At 35.8% G+C, this 16,660-nt stretch overlaps 2 protein-coding genes across 2 annotated transcripts in view; one reads left to right on the top strand and one right to left on the bottom strand.

The window, feature by feature from the left end:
- The window catches only part of SORCS2 (sortilin related VPS10 domain containing receptor 2), a 518,453-nt gene that overhangs the window by 410,176 nt on the left and 91,617 nt on the right, over positions 1 to 16,660 (top strand). Inside the window, exons 4-5 of the mRNA XM_065735796.1 lie at positions 11,017 to 11,181; positions 15,157 to 15,230. Coding sequence (XP_065591868.1) covers positions 11,017 to 11,181; positions 15,157 to 15,230 — 239 coding nt within the window. The remainder of the gene's footprint in view (positions 1 to 11,016; positions 11,182 to 15,156; positions 15,231 to 16,660) is intronic.
- AFAP1 (actin filament associated protein 1) overlaps positions 1 to 16,660 on the bottom strand; it is a 275,636-nt gene that overhangs the window by 42,186 nt on the left and 216,790 nt on the right. The gene's annotated exons all lie outside the window — the stretch shown is intronic.

Here is a 16,660-nt window from a genome sequence, read left to right on the forward strand (position 1 = left end):
TCTTAGAAGTTTTTAGGAACTTCATCTCAAATGCAATTCATATAGAAGACCATATGTCATCTTCTGCTTTTTAAAATTGACTGTGGTCCAGGGCTACAATGAATTAAAAGATAAGAGGTGAGGGAGAAGGTGTCCCAAAAATATATACTCTAAAGAGTATATATGTTCAGGGGTTTTGGTGCTGCATCTAGAATTGCTCATCCAGTTTTGGGCTCCTCGGGACAAGGGTGTCATTGGCATAGTGGATGGAGTTCAGCAGAGAGCATGCAAGGAGAGGTAGATGGAGCTGGGCTTGCCTTAAAAAAGGCTTCGGGGAAATCTTGCTGTCTTAAACCATGTGTACCTTTGGTTGGTATCTTCTCAGAGATATGGACCTGGAACAGAGGCCATAACACAAACTGGAAAATGGGAAACTCCAAGCAGCTTGCAAGGGAATGAATTTATGTGATGAGGTCAAACACTGAAATAGATTGTAAGATCTCCACCCTGAGAGGTACTCAGGACTCAAAGAGACATAACCCTGAACTACCTGCTCTGCCTGGCCTAGCAGCAGGAAGAGGTTGAGCTGGATGACTTCTTGAAGTCTCTTCCTACCTACGTGTTTCTATCAATCCTACTTCTCTGGGCATTTGAGGAGTTATCCACACACCTACCCATTAGAACAGCAGACAATTTGAAGAGCGAAGGTGAAGGTGAGGAAAAAATGGAAGAGCTGAAAATAAGAACATGTTCATTTAAAAGGGAAGAAAGGGAAAGGCTGTAAAAACCCACAACTTCCATGTCAAAGAACTATTTATGCAACATCTGGGCAGTATCCATTGATATTTACCAAGCACTGGAACTGCATCTGCCAGAACAATAGCTAATTACCAACTAAGATCAATTGTTTTCCTCCTTTTTGTTTAGCCTAGGTTTAGGTTATTTAAGATTTCTTGTTCAGATCCAAAGGCACACTGGTCTGTGTTTTGTTTGCTATGTACATGCCAGCTGACCAACATGTTTAATCAAAAGCATACACATCTGCAAAACTGAGATTAGAAATCAGTTCTGAAGCAGTGAGGCTTTTTTTTTTCCCTCATGAAAGTTAACTCTAAGACACTGAGACCACTGACCATATCAGTATGATGTAGTGTTTATGTACAGTAAACTTACTGTTCAGGCATAATAAATGGTCTTTTAAATAGAAAATTTGAGGTTACATCACAGTAGGTATTTTTTTCATGTCAGAACAACTCCTAGTATTAATATGAAGTTTTCTGTAATGCTTACTTCATTGAAGAGGGAAAAGAGGGAAGAATTGCTTTTTCTCTTCAATTACTCCTATAGCTCCATATATGCTTCCAATATATTCATAATAATCAAATGAACCATAAAAATCAAATGAACCTATGAACCTATGAAATGACTTGTATGATATCAGGCACTTGCTGCTAATAAAATCAAAATATGAACAATAGGGGGATTTTGAAGAAAACAGCAGAGACTTTTCTTTCACAGAGTCACAGAATTGTAGGAGTTGGAAGGGACCTCCAGAGATCATCTAGTCCAACCCTTCTATTCTTGATATTGTTCTTGCCAATATATTTTATTCAGTGCTTTGTACTCCCATTCTTGAATTTCTCTGTTTCTGCAATTCTTCCATCTCCCTTTAATCGCTGCGTGTAAGCATAGAAATAATTTCATTCCTATCCTGATGATATTGCTCTGAAAGGTAGATAAACTGTGATATATGTAAAGCCTGATATGAATTTCACATTATAGCCTCGATTACTAAAACAAAATCTTCCTAATTGCCAGTCCAGTGTGAAGACCAAAGTCTCTTTTAAAAAATTCTGCTTTTGATGGGGCCAATATCAGGGTCTGCAAAACAAGCAGTTTGTGAAGTTCCTGCTGACTCTGATAACAGTTGTTACCCTAAGACTAATCTCAGACTGAGGTTTTTAGGGGTCTGTTTAGCTTTCTAACGTAAAAGGAAAAATAACCATCACTGGGATTTACGTTTTCAGTGGCAGCCGTAATTCAAAGTTGAATCTCTAGCAGTATTCTCGTTGAGGGTTGTTAATCATGGCATTTGACTGTGAAGATACCAAAACTCATGTTACTGCAACAACACATGATTGCTCTAACGAAATCAGTGTTTTTATCCCAACAAACATTTTCTTCATATGTGCATGTGGGGGAACAGCCTCAGAAGAAATATCTTCTCCTAATGCCCTCATAGGCCTTAAGAATCATGCTGGTAAATTTGTTTTTGTAAGTTGTCAGCAAAACCTGTCAGTTAAGGCAAAATGATGCCTTTCAATAGGAAAAAAAAAATGTTTTATATGTTGTCTTTCAAAAGCTCCAATCAACACCTATGCTAAGTACACGTGGAGAAAACTAGCACAGTGAATGTCAGATTTGTGCATTTTCTAAAACCCTACCTCAATATAAAATGGGTGTTTTATGAAAAATCTAAACCCTGATAGAGAGAGTTTTGTTATCTACAATGCTGCTAGAATCAGGCACAGCAGTGCTGTTTGCTTCTGAATATAAAAGCTCTATTCTTCAGTGAAGTCCTTTTTCTATTAATGAGATTTGCCCTAATGAGACCAAAAATTACTTTAAAAGACATTTCCTTTCTGCTTTTCAAGGACTTTTTTCCAGTCCATTTGGACTGGATATCAAAGATAAGGGGAAATATTTCAATAGCAAGAGATTTTGTAATTAAGCTTTGTATCCTACATAATGGAGATATAGCCAAATTCAAGTGAAAAATAATTACTGTTTTTCCAATGCTTGCTTCTGCTGCTGTGCCTTCTTTTCTTCTCCCCCTTCCATTTTCCCCTTTCCACAGAATCAGCAGTGTTTCCTATTTTCTCCTGTGGTTTAGAAGGGAAGAGTTGTTCAGTCTTTAACTACACCCAGTTTTCCACTAAGGAGTACTACTAAAAGTACCTACAGTTCTTAAAAGGAAGCAGGTGCTTCCTCAAGAGTAAGGTCTTTAATAACTCACTTCATGTTGCCACTTACCCCTTACATATGAAAACAGGCGAGTTCAAAATATGGTGTGGGACACCTTGTGACATTGACTTGGTGATGCTGAGATGGGCAAAGTGTTTACCTTGTTCCAGTCTTCAGAAACCTTTTTCAGTCAGTAAAGCCTTACAGAGCTCTCAGTGATTCCAGCCCGCTGCTTCAGCAAGCTTGGATTTTTCCCATATGGTTGCAGGAACTTTTGTGTGTGTACAAGTATGCACCTACATAGATCCCATTTTAGAACATGAAGTATATTCTTTACAAATTGTAATACAGTCAGTGAGTACACTGATCTCCATAAGACTTGCTTTATAGAATTGGGAAAGAAAGGAATATAGACATTTGAAGCTGATGTCTCAGTTGGAGTAACGGATATTTTGGGAACATTATAACATGACCTTGGCAAGAGCACCAAGAATTTGTTTGCATTTCAAGATTGGAGGGACAATTTCGGCAAAGTGAGATTCCCCAGAACAATGCTTCAAAATCTCAGTTTCCTAGTGTTTCCCTGAATTTCTCACTCTATATTGCAAGAGAATTGTATTTCATAGTATAACAGCAGAAGGCACACCACTTTGTGTCTCGCCTATTATACAATGTGATAGGTCCTGATCAGTCCCATACAACTGATATTTTTAATCACCACAATTGCCTTCCTTTCATTTATGCTTTCTCTTTGTCTCCTGATTACTGTTCATTTAATTTATTTTTGAGCTCAGTGCAGTTTTTCATCCAAACAATTTCCTGGTTGGAAACCAGGAACTGTTTGACCTCTCTCTTCATAAAATTAGATCAACACATACATGCAGCCTTTTTTTTTTTTTTTTTTGTACGTGTGCATCCATTATACTGTTTGGGAAGTGTTGTTTTGTATTTGTACTCTTTGATGTGTTCAGGCAGAAAATATTTACAGGTTTACTGGAAGTCTGCAGAATAACTTCTTGAATTAGATTAGTTGTGAATGCCCAAGCTAAAAAAGATCAGTATGTGCCTGCTCTGTCTGGGAAATAATAACATTTATGGAGACATCGGTAAGAAAGAACAAAATTTCCCTATTTCTGCAGTGCTATTCAACTCCTTTTTTTTTTTTTTTCCTTCAAGTCATGCAAAATGTCCTTATTATATGGGCTGTTACTAAACGTGGTTAGAGAACATTCCCCCCCGTGGCAAGAACTGACCGTATGTCTCCCCAGTGCTATTCCCCACTCATACTGCTGATTGAAAGCAGTTGGTATTGTTCCTGGTTTATCAAAACACACAATTTGAAATGAAACTGTTTGAATATTTTAAATATCAATATGGTAATAAACACAAATACTGAAATGTAACATGAAATGAGGAAAAAAGAAAAAAAATAACTATTAGCTACATTTATATTAATATAATGTACCTAAATTTGCACTCCTCCATGTGAGTTTAGCCTATGCTAAGAGTTTTGTGGGATACAAGAAGTTTGTTGGATATATTAAAGTTATTCCCTACTAATTAACTACTTGCTCGTAATAGTAACAATGTATTTTGAAGAAGATAAACAGTGTATGTCACTTAACTAGAGTTCTATTTTTTCAAAGACCTGTTAGCAATGAGTAGATTAGTATTCCCAACAGCTGTGTGGGGTGTCTTTACAGGTAACACTATCAAACTTCACTATTACAGGAAGAACTGTCTAAGAAGACATTGAGTACTGTTTCTCCTTGTGCTGTGGCCTTTGTCATATTCACTCTTCTGGTATGTTTTTAAACACAGCATTTCTCATGAAATTGCTACTCACTGACTTGCCACTCAACTTGAGCAGCAATGAATTTTAGATTCCAGCTGCTTGCCTATCCTACCCAATGCTTCTCTATGTAAGAAAACTAAAGAATGGAGCTGCAGTTAGCATTCCTCAGAGACTGATTCAGCATGGTCAGCATTTTTGAGGTGTTCAGGTACAACAGTCAGGCATATTTTAATATGTATCAGTTACAAACAAGTGTAAAAGAGCAAGATTTTTAGATGGTTATCAACATCAATCAAAACTTTTGTAGCTGTTTCTCTGTTGGGCATTCCTTTCTGTGATATATAACCAGCCTTAAGCTTGCTGCCTGTATGTTCTAGAAAAGGCAACTCTTTCGAAATTGTTTCATTATCAGACTTTATAATTTCAGTCTTGTCTAGTTGCAGTTCAAGCCAGTGTTTTCACCATTGTGTTGCTATCATAGCATTTTAAATTTTGAATCAGGTGTTTACATCCTTCTCTTCATGTTTAATTTGTAAACAAATGCTCTGGTTGATAACCAGCTCATTTTGAGATTCTAAATTCTTGATATTAGGGTATTAAGTGCTTAATATTTAGTTTGTACTAGATAAATAATATGACAGGTTCAGCTGTGATTTTCAAAATGATTAATGAGGTGGTCACAACACAGGGGAGTTGAGACTCTACTACATGCTTTCCTTTCTCCCCATTAGGATTGCTTCTTGTAGCCCTTCACTATATGATTAGTAGAACAGACATTTCTTGAGAGCCCTCCTTAACATTCCCACTTTCCATTCCCTAATGGCAGTTCTCACAGAAACTACTTGCTATTTTGAAATGTGTATGTTTGACAGTTTGGAAAGGTCTCTGTAAGAGAAAGAAAATACAAGTTCTAGAAGAAGCTGTGAATGCTTACCATAGAAAGTAATATACTATTCTGGGATATGTGTAAGTATGAACATGCATTTGTGCAGTTCAGTTGCATGCAAGCTGGCTTTGTAGATCTCAATTTCCAATGATTCATTAGTGATTATATTCATTAATAACTATAACATTTAAAGAGAGTGATTTTTGAATGCAACATCAAGGAAAGATCTACAAGATTAAACTGTCAGCTGGAGGGCATTTTATTTTACTTTCTACCTGGAATTACCCTGGTTTGATTCTTTATATGTATGGTTGTTTTGTTTTTTTTTTTAACCACTGTGAAGGTAGGGGAACTATATTTCACTGTGCAGCCTTTCCACTCGAGTTATCAGGACTTTCATACCATCCAGGAAAGAAAAACATAACCCTCAGCAGTCCACTTTGTGTTTTATGAATGCTGTCTGAGAAGCAACATCTCATTTACAATTGTCACCAGGAGCTAGAATAATTTCTATATCTGCCAAGGACATCTAGTAACACATAAATAATGTAAATTGTATGAACAAGAAAAATAGATGACTTAGTTACTTAATCTGAAAAGATGTTTAGGATGCGACTGCAGTGCTGAGGAGCTGTATCAATACTGCCCTGAGATTGGCAGCACTGCCATGAAGAATATTCAGCCCCAAAGATCATGCGGATGTACTGTTTTATGCGCCTGGTATCAGGAATTTGGGGCTGGCCTGTGCCTAGCAGTCTTGTCTCCCTCTTAGAATATCAACTTTCATCAAGGCATAATATTACATGTTCTTAATGGAAGTTAATTGACCTTACTGGGGATAGCTCATAAGTTTGAAATTAGTTCCATCTTTAAGTATTTTGCTGGAATGAGTCCAGCACTCCCTAAGATTAAATCCCAGTAGCCAAGTCCTCTATGTCCAGTGGGAGTTGCATCAACTGTAGGATGTGGAGAGATGCAGGTGCTTCAAGGGCATGCATGGCATCTCTTGAATAGCTGCTGTGTACCCTTAAAGTAAGAGTTTCTGTATTTTAATTTCTTACACAAGCTGAGTTAGAGTTTATTTCCAAGTTAAGTTTAGAGTTGATATAGGGTGTCTTGATTTCAGACCATACACAGGATTACATAATTTAAAAATGGTGTTTATCACCTATCTCACCTCCTATTGCAAAAATCTCCTGTGACAAGTCTGGTGGTACAAATCTATAAATTTCTGCCTGCTGAGCTTATGGATTTTATTTATCCTCCTTTCCCTTTCTTTTCTCCTTTTACTTTCTTCTTTTCTTTTCTGTACTAGAGAAAAGGAAAATAAAATAAAATCTAGAATTATATGAGTTCAGTTGCTGAAGCTGAAAGAGACAGAACAATTGTAATATGTTAGAAGGTTTCCTTGTTTTAGAGAAAGTGCTGATTAAGATCAAATTTATCTTCAGTTTACATTATTATTGGACCTAAGATTAGGGGAGAAGGATTATGTTTCAGACACAGTGCAAATGATGCATGTTAATATCCTGTGTTTATTGCCACTTGAAATTACAGCACATCTTTGTCAGCTGCCAAATCTACAGTTAAGACTCCCTGGTAATCACTATGATTATTCCAAGTTTCGTGGTAATAGTGTGAAGAAGTATGATGCTCAAACTACTGTAGCCTTAGCTGTCAGCATCTTTTTATCCTTTGGGGTTCAGGCTGTGATTCCACTCAGTAGAGGGAACAGGTAGGCATACATGTTAGCCTATCAATCCTGAAAAGGAGATTAAATATAAGCGGATTTAATCATATTGTTTTCAAATTTATTTGGCTTTTATATGTCTTAACTATTTCACTAACTTCCTGACACAAGAAAATGCATAGCTTTTTTTTTTTTTTGAAATGCTTTAATTCCTATACTGACATGATGTACAGTTTTTCATTTTTATTAGAAATCTCTTTTGCTCTCCTTCATGTTGATGTATATCATATCTTATTTTTATTGACTTTCTTGGTAACCTATGGGACATGTTTTCACCTTGAAATGTTCTTTTACCTTCACTTAACTATTAGAAGTTGTAGTTATACATTTGGTCTAAATGTACGTGCACATAGTACTGTGGTTTATTTAGCTAATGAGAAATTAAGAAGTGAGGTCAGGGATAGCATAATATTCAGCTGCAGTTTTACTAAAAAAATGTTTAGAGTTTGACGAGGAGGGAGAAATGCTAGGTAAAAAAAGTGCTGCCCAGAAGAAGCTTAAATGAAGTTCAGATGTGATTAAAATCTGGTCTGGTTTTTGGGTACTAAATTATTCAAGCAAGCAGTTGTTTATTCTGAGTTAAAACCATCAGCAATCACTTAAAGTCAGCTCTCCAGATAGCATGTCCTAGTTGCATCCCTTCATCTGTTGCTGGTAGGAAGGTTTTGGTACTTATTGCATTTACAAAGTAAATAATACTTCTTGTGGAAAGCATTTAATGTGGGGACAATATTTGTTCTGGAATATTTTCCTCAGTAAGGAGTGCTAGCCAGCAGGCAAGTCTGAGCTCCGCGTGTGTTAGCTGTGGGGAGCAAATCTGTATGCCTGGCACAAAATCATTGGTTTAAACTATGGAAATATAAATCAGAGCACTGAATGAAATTCAAAAATATTTCATTATATGAATTATGATACATGTGTGGATAAGAGTATGGTTAGGGACTTTCTCGTCTATGCTTAAATGTCTACTATCTTCAAGCTACATTTTTTTTCTCACAGATTTAAGCCTGAAAGATGCATAATATATATATGCTTAAGAACAGCATTAGCAAATCTCACAGTGTGTTTGCATTTCATTATATCTGACATTTTTCTTCACATTTCCATTTCTAGAATAATGTTCTCTGAAAAGCTGTTTTCTGGGTCCTTATTATGGGTGAGAAGCAGATATGCCTACACACAAGGTTCATCAACAGCTTTATAGAATTAATTCCTTTATTTTTGGAAGCCAGTGTTTTGGTATTATTTTCATCAGATGATTTACTGGACTAAGAAAAGAAAGCAAAACTGTTACACTGTAGTCCAGAGTTTACTATTCTCTTCAGGTACAGCCTATGCCGGTTTTGGAGTATATCCTATACTGATATGTTTTTAAAGACATAAACAGGAAGGAATGTAGATATTCACATTTCTGAAAATTATTTGGACTAGAGGACAGTATCCAGGGGAATTCCAAAGAATTAAGTGCTGCTTCTATTGGTGCAGCATGGAAGAATTCATACAAACTGTCTGCTATATATATATGAATCTCAGGTACAGCCTGGTGCACCATCCACAAATGAACATTCAAGGACATACCTGGGCACAAGATTAATCAGGATTTGTGGAGCTCTCATTGCAGCATTGCATGTGGAATTTGCTTGGCCCTTTCACGCTAGCCCGGGTGGTTCTTTCTTTGATCTCATCATAAGCCAACAGATTTGAGCATTAGGCATCTCAGGTAGCATGCCACTGTTTGAATTCCTTTATTTCTAATGAGAATTAGATCTTTAGAGCCTAAGTTACAGTTACCAATGTAACAAAGAAAGTACAAGTCTCCATGTTGTGCATGGAGTATATTCTTCTCTCTATGTCGTGATGCAAGCAAATACACAGGGAAGCACACTATAACCACATTCAGTTTTAGTCTGGTGTCATACCCTCTGCAGAAAACTGCTGAATGAATGTATTAAAAGGATCTTTGAGCGCTGTTTCCAGGTTGTGAGCCATGTACTTGGATTATATGTACTAATAAATTAAACAGATAATGTCTGAAGAGTTTAACCAGGATAAAGGAAGCCATGCACATTATAGGTGGCACTTGTGGAGTTATTATTTATAGAGGCCTAACAATAAAAATGACACGTCTTCATACTCTTGGGTAAAGTCATAATTAAAAATACAGAAAATCATAGAAAGATTTACTGACCAAGTCACACAGCTAATCACCATAGATATGGCTTAATGAATGCTGTAGCTTAGGGTTTTGATGTGGACTATGGACTGTGAAGTAAATGTCTAAGTCTCTTTTTCAGCAATGTACTTCAATATGTACTTCATTTTATATATATAAAAGCTATGCAGAGATTTGTGAAACTGTGCATGTATTTCAAGTACAAGTGCACATTCTTAAGTATTCAGTTTTCCCCCAAGACTAATAGCTGTAAAAGCCCAGAGCATTTCAATTTTTTGGACTACAGTTTTACTCTTAAAAAAACCTACATAAAAATTGTACCATTTTTTCTAATATATTTAAGTCTTTGTATTCATATTATTCTAATGCTGTTTGCGTAACTGATTGCCATTTATCTCTTCTAACAATTTACAGTCACTATATAGCAGTGATTAGGATTCTGTGGTGTCTTCTGGAACATTGGCTGAATACTTAAAATATGTTTTGATTGCAAGATTGTTATAATTTTTTTGTTTTTGTAGAGTGAGCTGAATAGAAGCCAGCTGGCATTTTGAAAATCTGTTTTGTTTGTTGGCTATCAGTTCAGTTTATAAGGACATCTTGTTGCTTGCAAACTGGACCTATTTGGTCTGGAAAGACAGTAAAAATGGGTACTCATGTTGCCATTTTTTGAACCACGCTATGACATTCAAGTGAACTGCAAAAGGTGAAGAAAATGAGAAGAGTGCAATTCTGATTAGATGTGAGGAGATATTATGTGAGGAGAATTTCTTTGTTACTGAAAGCCTGATACGATGTTCAAATAGGAAAAGAGCTCAAGCTATTAGGAATGTCCGAATTAAGGAATTATGCGGACATGGGAATGCAATGCAAATAACAGAATGGCTTATTTTTCTGCATCGAATTGTAGAGGAATAATAAAAATTAAAAAGAATAGTACTTTTCTGTTCAAAGAGTATCAGCAGGACTTGAAGCAATGGAAAGGTATAATAAACTAGTTCTTCCTCGTGGTGATTACTCATATATAATTAACAGTGATTACATTTATACATTTAGCATTTATCCTGGCAGCCTCACTAGAAAAGGTGATGTATCTTTATGGATATGTTAAAACTAGTCATTATTAGTTTTAACTCCTTTTAGGTTATCTCAGGATTTTCTTTCATGGCATCGTGAACCTTGCATGAGGACCAAAATCTAAGGCTGTCGCTTCAAGTAGAGATGAGAACTGTGGTTAATTTGGTGTGATTTGCATGAGAAGTTACAGATTTTAGCATTCATAGATTAGGACAGGGAAGATTAATAGGATCACCTCTTAGATACAGTGTGGATTTTTTCCCCACAGCATTTTGACAGATAAGGTATGCACAAATTCTGACATTTACACAAGAAAAAATAAATAGGCTTTGTTTCCTTCTTTAGAGAAAACAGTTTTCTGAGTGAACATGTTGTCCTTGTTTGTGTTTTAGATTATTCTTGTAAGTTCTTCCCATAATGACCGTGACCAAAGCCTTTTCATAAGCACAGATGAAGGAGCTACATTCCAGAAACAACCAATTACTTTCTTTGTGGAAACTCTCCTCTTCCACCCAAAAGAAGAAGACAAAGTACTTGCTTACACAAAGGAAGGCAAGGTAAGCCATGAACATCCTCTGTTTGAAGTTTAGCAGCTGTATCATTAAGAGGATATGAAACTTTTGTGATGTGCTGCTAAATGCTGGGGTTTATGAAAGCAGTTGTCCAGAAAGAAGCCATATTCAGAGCTTGAGAAGTTTATTTGAATATTTATTTCATTTATGTCCAAGTTTTTGCTTTGTGGTAGCTTCAATCCAGTCATTTGCAATTGATATGGTTATTGGTAGTATTTATATTTCTGTAGAGTTAATACTGCCTCTGAAATGTACTTCTCTCTAGAAAATGGCCATAAGCAACTGCTCTTTAATTTATAATGTAGTAGAAAGTTAATGAAGCTGAAATACTGCCTTCAAAGGCCTTTCATGGGATGTAAAATAAAATAAACTGTTCAATCATACAGCAGAAGAGTATTCTGGGAATCACCGAATCTGTAGAAACGTAGAATAATGCTCTCTCATGATATATCACGTTCTGTAGTTGCATTATGTAGTTTGTACATTTTGGCCATCTTTTATTTTTCTGGGTAAATTATAAAGTCATCTCTCTGGGCAGATAACGCTAAACACCAGTGACTGTGTGCACACTCTGGAAAAGTGTCGTTCTTTTTTTCATGGTACCCAACCTACAACTTAAAAGTCACTGAAGTTCTGGTCCTAATTGTGCTCTTGCCTCACCTCCACTGTAGCTCCTTTTTTTTTCAGCTGAACTTAGACAATCTCCAGCCTTTCAATCTTTGTTGGAGATCACAAAGGGTTTATATATGGTTAGTGAGAGTAGTCTGAGTAAGTTGCTGCAGCCAACTGCTGTGCTGACTTCAGTTACATTGCATCAGGTCTTCCCTGGGGATATTTTCTGGGGTATTTAAGTTAATAGCTGATCTCCAAACAGTTTGTGTTTGCAGGCATTTGCAGGTAAGGATGGAAGCAGAATAAAAAAGCATAACAAACCAAACACAGTCTCACATCAGATGGAGTGTTTTACTTACCAGCTTGAATTCTAGCTCATAACACAATTAGCTGTTAGAAATGTGATGAATACCTGTTATGTGAACAAAATGCCTCAGAAAAGCTAAAAGTTGTGAAAAACCAATGTTATGAGAAGTGCCATTTTCAGTTTGACTTTTGTTTCTGATGATTGACATAATCCCTGAGTTTTGTTTAGTTAGGAGATCAAATGACTCAAAAAATGAAGTGGTAGATTCTTTTAAGTGTCAAAGAGTAATTGAGGACATCGACCATCCACAAAAAAAACAGTCCTTAAAGATGTTTGCCAGAAAAGAGAAGGGGTTAGGTGCTCAAAGCAAGGTATTTCTTTTGAGTTTTGAGAAGTATATGCGACATAGAAGTTTTCAGGCCTTTTATACTTGGATAAGCTCCCAGAGTAGTGTTACTATTACTTGTCACACTTAAAATGCAACTGGACAAAAAATATACAAGTAGTCAATGAAGAATAATCTCTCAATAGTAGTGGGAACATTTTAGGTAATCCGATGGACTTTTGTCAGGGTTTCAGTGTGACACTAAAAGAAGTCAACCATAAGGACATATTGGACAAGCTCTTCATCTTTACCTGAGATGTAAAGAATGAAGGGTGCCTTTCACTATAACTGCAAATAATCGGCCCAGTTGTATAAGGTTCTTTTGTGTAAGAATTGACATATTCAGCCTAGCAAGAAGAGGAAGATGAAATGGCAGAGGATTTGAAAATCGGAACTGTGGCTTGACATACAAAGAATTCACTGTACTAAAACCAAGGGTCTCCAGAGAGAGTGTTAATCTGAATTTGGCCTGGGAAGATTGTATACTCTAGATATTTGAGTTAATTAACACTACTTTCACTGGAATAAAGTCCTATCAAACAGTGATATGATCTAAAACTCAGGAGAATCCATTCCCTCCTGTTACTCAAATGATTTCTTGCAAAGGCTCTTTGCAAGAAATACAAGGAACATGGGATCATGTCCCTTGTAAACAGCAATCATCTAATCTTCTATATCTGCTGGAGCATCACAGCCTTTCTCACAGCTTCTGATTTGATTTACTTCTTATTCTCTATTGCAAAATCAGCGTTGTTCTTTCATTCAGAACCCTAGATTTTATTTAAATACAGCTCTAGCCTCTGGCTGACACTATTAATGAATGCAAATCTAGTCAGTGTAGTTGAGCTAATCCATTTGCTGCCTCAAAACTATACTCCCATTTTCTGGCTACCTCAGTTACAATGAATAAGAATCAGCTATTCACTGAGTCTCGATAAATGCTTTTTGATTTTCAAAACACAACAGAGATATGGTAGGTTTTAATTGTTCACTGAGGGTCTGTAAGGGTGGGAAAACTAAGAATTACGCTTTCCCCAAACCATGTCTATGATTGTGTGATTCTATGATATTCAGTTTCTTTTAAATGTGATTCCTTACAGCTATTAAACAGGTGATAAGAAACATCCATTAAAATGTTTTCCAAAGCCAGAGATTTTAGTTGACCATTGTTTTAACTGTTTCCACTTCATCAATAAAATCATTTAGCAGTTTTATCATAAAGGAAAAACCCACGTGGATCTTTTTCTTCATTTTAAGGAAGCTGAATGTGTGCTAAGGTTAGGTACACATTATTTTTTATTTATTTTGAGTAGTGCATCAGTTAAAAAACCATCTCAGTTTTGAATGTTCTTATTACATTCTCCCTTGCAGTCAGACAGTAAGGGCTTTTCACTACACTAAACCAAACTGGTTTTGTTTGTGTATTAACTAGGTCAATATTATTGTAAGCAGTCAGAGACCCAGTCATAGTTTCTTACCACAGCTGTGCTGTCTTCTTTAACTGATTTTGCAGCGGAGTAAAGCCCAGTAATTGTGAAGTACAGAGTAACTGGGGAAGAAGATATTTTGTATCTAATTCAAATTTAAGTAAATTTACCTATAGAGTTTATACTGAGGGAAGTTATCTCAGGTTTTACATAGTGATACAGCTATTTTTCTCTAGTAAAGCATAATTTATAGAAGATTTTTACATTAATAATTGAACTTGTAATTCTAAAACATTTCTTACTAATCCTCATAAGACTCTTCAATAACAGTTTGTGACTGAACTGTTCCCACATCAAAACAGAACAGTTTTACTTGTGTTTTTTCCCTATTAGATATATTAAGAGACAGCCTATCATATGTAAATTGGATTAAAAAAAAATGCGTGTAGACAGCAGGGGGCTCTGAGCATGTCTCTTTAGAAGTATGATAGGTATTGCTAACTTAAGTAGAGGAAACAAATTATGAGGGGAAATGCAAAAGAAAGGATTTTTTTGAATAACTATTTTATCTCCCATTTTATACTGGGAAAAACATCTTTCATGTCTACTCTATTGATATCTGTCCATATCATTAGTATTTGCAGGGTTGAGCTGTTCAGCTGGAAGGTAGAAGTGAAGACTTCTCTAGGCCTCTACTTAGTGGCCATTTCTCAAGGGTCTGTGACTGGTACCCAAGAGGCAAGCACTGAAATAAATCTTTCCTCATTAAACCTCTGTAGAATTTCTGTAATATCTTTTGGTCCTATTTTAGCAGAGTTTTTAATCTATTGACTTCCCATCTTAAGTGTGTTTATTAGAATTAAAGACTGAAGAATAAAATAAGCATTTGTGTTTCTTTGATCAATGAGTGGAATAGAGAAGAAAGGTATCCTTGCATCCTCTCTATTTTGTAACTTTGCTGGGGTCAAAAAGAGTCTGACCCAAAATGACTTGTGAATTATTTTCATGGTAAACAAGATGCTGTCACCAGGTTTTATTCTTTATAGATTATATTTTAAAATATTTTCTCTGTGGAAGGGTATTACTCTGAAAAACATTGTCCAGAGTTCCTGAAAATAATTCTTTTATTGATATGCGATCAGTCATTTTAGTAGTGACATAGGACCTGTCTCTTAAGATGTACATCATTAAGTTTCCTATCACCTAGTTTTTCTCTTTTTGTTTTGTAGGTTTATGTATCCATTGACTTGGGGAAAAAATGGGTCCTTCTTCAGGAGCGTGTTTCTAAAGATCATATTTTTTGGTAAGAAAACTGTTACCTTCCAGATTAAAAAATGAACAGCAAATATTTCATTCTGTTCAAGAAGGAAATTTCCAGAGTCCTGATAAGAATGGCAGGAGCCTTCTTGTCTTTTGCAGATTGAGTATGTCAGCACTGCTGCATCTGCTATTGCAAATTTGTACTCACCCAGTGGTGGTGCTGAGTGTCAGTGCATATAGGGGTTACAGGTCTAGGTCTATGGAGATGAAGATTAAAGAGAACTATAATGTCCAATGAAATTGCTTTTTGTTTTAGTGGTAAAATTGATCTTTAGAGAGGAGAACAGTCTTTTCACAGAGAAAAATCTATATCGTTTTTTTAAGAAAGGTTGAATCAGACCTTTTAAATGGAGTCATATATAAACTTAGGGAAACTGATGAAAAATGTGACTATAGAATGCACATAGAAATTCGTTTTATTTTCAGGTCAGATATTTTGCTGTCTCTGAAAATGTTTAAGAAATGATTGAAGCAGATTGACTATTTCTTTGAAGTATAAGCCAAACCACGTTGTATATTTTCTGCGAGTATTTGCAAAATATGTAACTTAATTTACATCAGAATTAACCTTTGCTAGTATTTTTAATTAAGTTTACATTTAAAAGTGGTCAAGTTGCACACTTAACATCTATTTGTTTTCTATGGGAAAAATTCATAGAATGCCGCTTTTCACATTTTACTTCAGTGTGTTAATAGAGACTGCATAAACATATCATCATCAATTATTAGTATATTTTTATTACAGTATTAATCATAACTTTGTGGTTACTTTCATTCTCTAAATGACTTTTGATTAGTTTTAGTTCTAGATATGCCCCTCCAGAAATCAAGGGAGTTGTTCATACTTCCAAGCACCCTGTTTTGTTCTGCAATCTCCTTACTGTCCATGCTTTTAGAAGAACTGCCTCTGGTTTGTTTGGAGTAACACCACTCTGATTTACTTCAGTTTGTCTCAACCTTTTCTGCTGAAATACTAGACTCAGCCCCACGCTTTTTTGCTCCTGTGAAACATATTCTCACCAAAGAATTTAATACTGCACAGCAGCTGAAACGTTACAGGAAAAATGCTTCACTCTTAACTACCATGCAAATGTTATAATCACTTGGAAGTTACACAATGGGTCAGAAGTATCATGTCTCCGTAAGTAAAATTGCATGGGATGTAAATTAGGAAGACATTCAGCTCAATCTTTAAATAAACTTTTAAAATGCATGCCACCTGAAAACCACTGAAGTCACTAGCAAGTACATGATAAATATTGTGGCTGTATTTTGCTGTATTTCAGAATCCTTGTTTCTTTATATCATTCAGACACAATCAGGGAAAGCATCCCAAAATTCTGACAGAAATAACTTCCATTTATTACTTCAAAAATGTTTTTTTTCATAAATGTCACATTCCTTTCAGTTAAG

This window comes from Cyrtonyx montezumae, unplaced genomic scaffold, assembly GCF_038088225.1.
Source record: "Cyrtonyx montezumae isolate F1298 unplaced genomic scaffold, pur_monq_1.0 scaffold_2, whole genome shotgun sequence".
In the NCBI taxonomy this organism is placed as follows: Eukaryota; Metazoa; Chordata; class Aves; order Galliformes; family Odontophoridae; genus Cyrtonyx; species Cyrtonyx montezumae.